Raw genomic sequence first — 7,500 nt, 5'->3', positions numbered from 1 at the left:
TCTTTGATAGCAAGAGGACGGCTGTTCCAGAATTTGGGAACTGCAACAGCAAATGCCCGGTCTCCAAAGGTCTTGCAACATACTGGTGTCAGTGATGAACCTTGAGAAGACCCAGGGAGTCACTGCGTAGGGACGAACGTCCCGGGGCCTTGACTTGCAAAAGATCCCGCAGATACATTGGCGCCATGCCCCTGAGAGCTTTGAACACAAGAAGGGCTATCTCTTCGAAGAGAGATTGCTCAAGCTTTCGTTGCTCAGACATACAAGACTTGGCTTGTTCACCATTCCGTAGCTTGAACTGACGTGCCAACGCACGAAACAGATGCAATGAATTAACCATTACCATGGATACCGATAGCCGCAGCGCACGCGCGCGTGCAATACTGTTGAATGTGATGGCCGAACGTATGCAACGCTATTGTTCATACCTTAGAACAAAAGAAACGTTGGATGATGTTGAAGACGATGTTTGATGGAAATCAAACTTCGTTCAACAACTTATAACGTCATACAACATGGTGGCCAAACGAGTGCAACATGTTCGATTCAACAAAGTTGGATGATGTTACACTAACATGTTCAGTGGACCCGTTTGGCCAGGCCTTAACGGCAAGAAACGTAATAGTGCACGAAAGGAAAAAAAAAACACTCTACTCTTCGAAGCCCCCACACAGTGTCATTCTTCAGTATCACCAGCCCTCCAGTTCCCGGTATTTTTTAAGGATATGATGATGATGATAATGATGTTATAACAGAGTTTGCGTTGTCTTGCCCTTTGCTTGTACTGTAAACCCCCTGTTTGTGTTGTAGCTTGCTTCACAGAAAACTCAGCAGATGGGTAAAATAAACAACTAACTACTGCATTTTCCTTCGCATTTATTTATTGAAATGTCCTTCAAAAATAGTCGGAAATGGCATTTCCGTGACCCTAAATTTCAAAATTCTCTGAGGGTGCATGCCCCTAGACCCCCCTACTTTGGAGCCCCTTCGGCGTTCGAAACATTTTTCGTGTGCGTACACTTTCAAAATCTCACGCTTCGATCCTGAAAACGGATTCAACTTGAGCCTGGATTTGACCGACAACATTTACACCATGTTGCGCAGAAGTAGGTTGATACATTTTGAAAGGATTAGAAGCAAACTGCAAGGATTAAACAGAATAATGCGATCCTTTTTTTTTTTTATATATATTTAAGCTAAACTGCATGATACCCGGCCATGAATGGCGTGTATTGTTATATGCTCCTTTCTTCATAAGATGCCGTTACAAGAACACAGCAATTTGCCAAGTATGGAACAAAAATGGAAATGTTTCTGCAGCCAATTGAAGTCTGGTATTCATAACACCGGATAACGTATCGGTGAACATCGCTTGGTGTTTACAAACAAACGCAATGGGTGACCTAGCTAGCTTTGATTTGGAACGGGTTATCGGATCGGAAATAACGTGCATCTACCGCAGCGTTACATCAAAGTTAAACCAGTGAGGCAAGGGAAAGTGAAACACAAGCGTAGAGGGAGAAAACCACTGAAATTAACAAAACGGGATTGGTTCAGCGTTGTTTGTACTCTTACCGACAACGATATACGTCATCACAGTGGTCAAAATGTTGTGGACTTACGAGGCGCAGCAGAGTGAGTCCATAACAAACTTTGACCACTATGATGGCGAATATCGTTGTCGATAAGAGTACAGACAACGCTGAACCACTTTCGATTTGCCTCTTACCACAATATTCAACGCCAAAGAAATTGTTTATTTCAGAGCAGATTGCGAGATTACAAGCAATTGTGGTAAAATTAATGTGTCTAAGTGACATTTCGGCCACCTCTTCAGTACCAGCTGTTACGATGCCACGTGATAGTTGTTGACCAATCAGACACTAGTTTTGCCATGTGCTCGCAATCCTTTCATTATAGTTTGCCTGAAGCGAATTTCATGGATTAAAATCGTTTCTTTGGTTCATTTGGACTCTCAAGGCCTGGCCAAACGCTCGCAACATTTCAACGCAACATCTTGCAACATTGTTGGGCACAACATGTTGCATACGTTTGGCCACCATGTTGCTTTATGTTGCAACATGTTGCAACATGTTGGATGACGTTGGATCAAAATTTGAAAACGGTCAAATTTTTCTTGCAACATTTTGGATGTTGTATGATGTTGTACTCGTTTGGCCACGTTTACGCAACATTATTGCGCTAGGACATGCATGTGAGGTCCACTTCTTGCGCGCCAGGGGCCTGGGACACATGAACATTCACATGTTGCGTTGAAAATGATGAAAATTTTGGGTGCGTTTGGCCAACCCGTTCAACACATGTCGCAACATCATGCAACAATGTTGCAAGATGTTGCGTTAAAATGTTGCAAGTGTATGGCCAGGCCTTTAAATTTATTACAAGTCCAGCTGCGTTACACAGTAACGTTACACCAGCTACACAGGTAACCAGTTTTAAATTTTCGATATTAACAGTGTTGTGAATAATGAGGTGACCTCCAGCTATAGCAAGCCAACATGATAACTATCAATTGAAAGAATAAAAATTGACATCGGCGGATGATGCTCGTACAAAAGACGAGCTGAAAAAAACTGAAAACTTTTGGGCATTTCCAACATACCGCTGCTGGGAGTTCTGTACTGGCGATTTTATCATGAAGATTAGAGTAAATATCTTATTCATAACATTTCCAAAAGGCTAAATCCAGCATTTTCACCTTTTAGCTGCTATTGTATTTGCATCATATGCCATTACTTGGAACATGTGCTTTCAGTGTCTGAATCAGCGAATGAAATAAAATGTTTCTCTCTGAAGCCCCAAAATATGTTGCTCCAGAGGCAACCCAATCATGGTGTGTGAGAGTTTCAAGTTGTGAAAATATTAGCTGAACGATATATGTCGATCTAATCGGTTGAAACCCCAGGAACAGCGGCGGAAATAATAATATTCTAATAAAAACTAAATCCTACCTTCACTCCACTGTCCTCATGCCACTTTACAGCTGGTTTACGTGCAATATCAGCCATTTTTTCCCGGAGGTTCTCCCCCTCTAAGAGGAGGGAAGGCTGGAGACAAAGCATAAAACCCTCCTTCTGGAATTAAAAATTGGTGACGGAGAATGGATACCTCCTGCACCAATGATCATCTGAAGAAACAAGAAAATGACAATGACTTTGTATCGTTAACTTTCAGGGGTAATCTCAACCATTTTTCGTCAAAAATGACGGCGATGATCAATGGGGTGTCTTTTCCCGTGTTTTTTGTCTTTGTGTGTGAAATATTAAAGTGTTATGGCAACAAGACCAATATTACTATTGGAAACTTGGTGACAGGGGACACGGAAGGACCAACTAAAACGGGATTTGAGCTAGCACTCGATGTCGCCAACAAGTCTTTGGAATTCAGTGATTTCTTTGGAAAATGTGACATTGAACTTTTCACCCTAAACACTCACGTAAGATTGTCATTTTCCATTGCGTCACGGTTGGATTGATTGACTAACTGACTGATTGATTGATTGATTGATTTATTTATTGATTGATTACAGGAAAACCCCGAGAACGCTGTTGTATATGCTGATAGAGATCTTATGTACGAGCAAAAGGCGCTTTTGATACTTGGCCCTAACACACCTACAGAAGCTACCAGTGTCTTGCACGTCGTTGGATATTACAAAAAACTTATGGTAAAAAGTTTAGTTTCATCAAGCAAATACCATCGATTTCACTAGTCCGTTTACCATTATTTTGTTTCCGATCTTTAATCCTACTGGTTGAATTCTAATCTTCAAGGTCAGACAGTGAGTGACACGGTCAATGTTTCAGGCGTTAAGTTTGATTAAAGACTAGTGATCCCATGTGAAACGGTAAACGACTGCGTTCCCCACGGGGAACGGGGAACCGGGAACGAGTTTACAGCCGTATTCCGTATAAGAATTCAAATTGGATGACGAAACCATATAAAGAGAGTGAATTTAACAGATCTTACTATCATGATACTGACTAGGGCCACTGTTTGCTGTCATTGGACTACTCGCTTTCATTTCAATATTGCTGATAGGGCAAGACAAAACACCATTGCTTACCAGGTGTGTAACAAATTTGAACTTGGACCCGATCGGTATGGTGTGTTTCAACCGTTTGCTGCATAAAGTCTCCCCGGAAAGCAAAATTAGCTAATTTCGGGGTGAAGGGATGGCGCATTTGTGAGAGCACTCGCCTCCCACCAGTGTGGCCTGGGTTCTATTACATACATTGAGGTATAGCGGGAAAACACCGACGCTAAAAAGTCCCAGAAAATCGCTTACATCGGTACAAAAACCACACACAAGACACGATCCCTCACAAATAATACAAGGTAAAAAGTTTTTTGTTCAAAACTTCGCCTATATATTTTTCAGTTTCATGATCAAGTACAGTTGTTTTCTCCAAACTTTTTCACTAATTCCATCAGTTTGGTGAACGCGTGGTTAATCTCTTCATAGGTTGTTTCATGTGTTTATTGGAGTGAGCCACTAATTTGAATAAATAAAATGTTAAGTTCCCTCAGAAAGTCTGCCTTATTTGATCAATTCGACCTGCTACTTCCTCGCTGCTATCTGCCGATAATTTTGGAACAAGCACCTACAAACGCGAACTCAGAAAAAAGATGCAGATTTCAGCAAAACAAAAAGTTGAAACGTCGAAACAAATGTTAGCAATTATTGCAGGAAGGTCGACTTCGAACGGCAGGTTTCTTTTACAGGTCACAGGTCATTGTTTTACTAATACAGAAAGCATCCTAAACAGTCATAAAAGCTAACCTTAGGCCTAATTAGGCCTTAGGCTGATTAGTGAGGCCTAATTAGGCCTAGTTAGGCCTAATGAAAAGTATCCTAAACATTCATAAAAGGTAACCTTGGGCCTAATTAGGCCTAAAGAAACGTTTTTAGGCCTAAGGTTAGCTATTATGAATGTTTAGGATGCTTTCTGTATAAGTAAAACAATGACCTGTGACCTGTGACCTCTAAAAGAAACCTGCCACACTTCGACTACTCACCCAGAAATACTTTGTCAAATGACTAAGCCTTTGGGCAATATTGAATGAAAGCGAGTGGTCCAATGACAGCAAACAGCGGCTCTAGTCTCAAAAGTTTGCTTTAATATCAGTATTTTAGTTGTAAGATCTGTTAAATTCACCCTCTTACTTGGTTTCGTCAGCCATTTTGAAGTGTTTTCGGATTACCGCTGTGAACTCGTTCCCAGACTCCGGTTACCCGGTTTCCCGGTTCCCTCTTAACTCCCTTAACTCTTAGTAACATTCGTTCCCAACGATAAAACAGTAAACTGGAGATCAATATCAAACTACCACTTTAATCTGTCCAAACAACGAACGAAAACAGCTGACTCACTCCACGAAGACAAACCTAAATCCTCTTCACACGAAAACATTTCTTGTTTCCACGAGCACACACAGTAAGGTGCAGAAACCCTAGTGAAAACACTCGTGACTGAAGGTATCTGTAAATCTGTATCATTATCTTCTGGACAGGTTACCTATCTAAGAACTACACAGGAAGTGTTCGATGACCCATTTGGAATCACATTTGCGCGAATACCGGAGTCATTTAATGAAGCTAAAATCAAATTGGTGGAGTATTTTAATTGGACCAGGGTTGCTGTTGTGTACGATTTCTCAACTTACGATGGCCTCTATGTTAAGGTGTGTTTTGTTGTTGTTTGGTGCCCATTCGATAAGTTGAAGAGTCCTCAACAAAATACATGAATCTCACACTAGCGTTGTCGGAATGCAAGCAGAGGCCATGAGACCTAAAGTGAGTATGGATTTTCACTCTTACAGTCGACGTCGCTGCTGTAAATTTCGAAAGAAAAGAATTTCACTCTTACAGTTATGCATTATTTCTTTGTTCCTTGTCTGAACGAAAATACTAGCTTTTCTTTGACCAAGGAACTGTTTCTTCTTTGACTAAAAAGTAACTCACATAGGTTATTTCACCTTTGCTATCAGGTTGTGAACCATCTCTCTCTACGGAAAAAAAAATTCGACATTGTCGCATACGAAGCCATTAACTCGCAGTTAACTACAAATGATAATAAATTACATGACTCTCTCCAAGGACAACTTAAGAAGCTAAAGGTAACACGACTTGTTCTTTACTCGCACAAATTAAATTCGAACCGCAAATGCATGTCTGCCGATTAGCGTTCTCAGTATAAGAAGGGTCTGCTCAGAAAGGACACATCGGTGATTATAGAGATTCTTGCGTTCTGACTGGCTACAACATCAGGCTCCCCCTAATTCGGGACCTGTGCACGCAGATTACGATTGCCGGCTTTACAACAAGCATTGTAAATCTCTGGTTTGGTTCAAAAGCTTGCTTTAACTTTTGATTGATTTTACCCCAGTCATGAGCGATGGTCAATTACTTGTCTAACAAGCGAACAGACGCAGTGTCTTTTAATCGCCACAACTTTAGTTTGCATTTGCTACATGAGAATTGTAACCATTCTTAATTTAACTAAAAGGCCCACTTGAGCGCCCACGCATGCGTTGTGTATAATTGCTGTTGGCGAGCCAATCTCGTCCCCAGACTCCGCTTTTCTTTTGGTCAGCACCAAGAACACCGACTCTGGTCACTTCCAAGACAGGAAGTCCGCAATTCACGGGCTTCCGGCTCATCTACGCACGCGCAGAAATTTGAAGTGACAGTGAGTGTCAATGGTTACAAAAATGGACCTTCACTACGACTGCGCATAAATTGGAAGTGGCCAGACTCCGTGTTCTTGGTGCTAACCAAACGAAAAGCCGACTCTGGGGATTGCTGGCGTGCTTAAGTCGAAAAGGTGAACTGAGGAATTGATGTTTACCATACTAGTAATTTATAAAATTCATTTGATTTACTTGGATTTTTTTCTGTTGATATTTATCAAAAGGATCAGGACCTCAAAATATTTCTTGGGGAATTTGGTCCCAAAGCAGCAACCCTGATATTTTGCGAGGTAAGGGTGAATGATCGATTTATTGATCGGTCGACTGAACAATTTCATATTGACAGGTTTAACCTCTTTGGTACAAAATATTTCAGAGATAAAGTACTACCAAGTGAGACTAAATTTTTTCGGGTGCTGTTTTTGCTGATATTGCGGTTGTTTTTCGATCAACAAAAAGATCGGATCCAAAAAAAAACCTCAAACGTATACTCGACGGTAGTGGAGCAATCATAATTAGGTCATTCGATCGGCCATAAAAACAGCACTCCACTGTTATTAAGTGGCACGAAATATTTATCGGGTTGGCAACTTGATTTTTCCCTTTTTTGTGAATGGAACAGACCCTTCTTTCACAAAGTTTTCGTCGAATTTTACCTCAGTTTTCGTTTTGTAGTTGAGTACATGCAATCGAAATACAGAGCAACTAAGTAAAGCCATTCCTCCGTTATTTAAGCACAAAGACACCTAATCAGTTTTATTTCTTTTAAATCGCAGCTATACAGGATAG

General features: G+C 41.0%; 1 protein-coding gene across 2 annotated transcripts in view; it reads left to right on the top strand.

Annotated features, from left to right (window-relative positions):
- The first annotated feature begins 3,255 nt into the window (after positions 1–3,255).
- Positions 3,256–7,500, top strand: part of LOC138021720 (gamma-aminobutyric acid type B receptor subunit 1-like) — a 22,316-nt gene continuing 18,071 nt past the window's right edge. The window contains exons 1-6 of one of the 2 annotated variants that reach the window (XM_068868708.1): positions 3,256–3,457; positions 3,551–3,688; positions 5,533–5,703; positions 6,010–6,138; positions 6,936–7,001; positions 7,488–7,500. The exon at positions 7,488–7,500 is cut by the window's right edge and continues 212 nt beyond it. In XM_068868708.1, coding sequence (XP_068724809.1) covers positions 3,593–3,688; positions 5,533–5,703; positions 6,010–6,138; positions 6,936–7,001; positions 7,488–7,500 — 475 coding nt within the window. In that variant the 5' untranslated portion in view covers positions 3,256–3,457; positions 3,551–3,592. The remainder of the gene's footprint in view (positions 3,458–3,550; positions 3,689–5,532; positions 5,704–6,009; positions 6,139–6,935; positions 7,002–7,487) is intronic. The other variant, XM_068868709.1, reaches the window with a different exon arrangement.

This window comes from Montipora capricornis, chromosome 10 (assembly GCF_036669925.1).
Source record: "Montipora capricornis isolate CH-2021 chromosome 10, ASM3666992v2, whole genome shotgun sequence".
NCBI classification, from domain to species: Eukaryota; Metazoa; Cnidaria; class Anthozoa; order Scleractinia; family Acroporidae; genus Montipora; species Montipora capricornis.
Note: the sequence above shows the minus strand (reverse complement) of the source record. Positions and strands in the feature narration are given on the sequence as shown.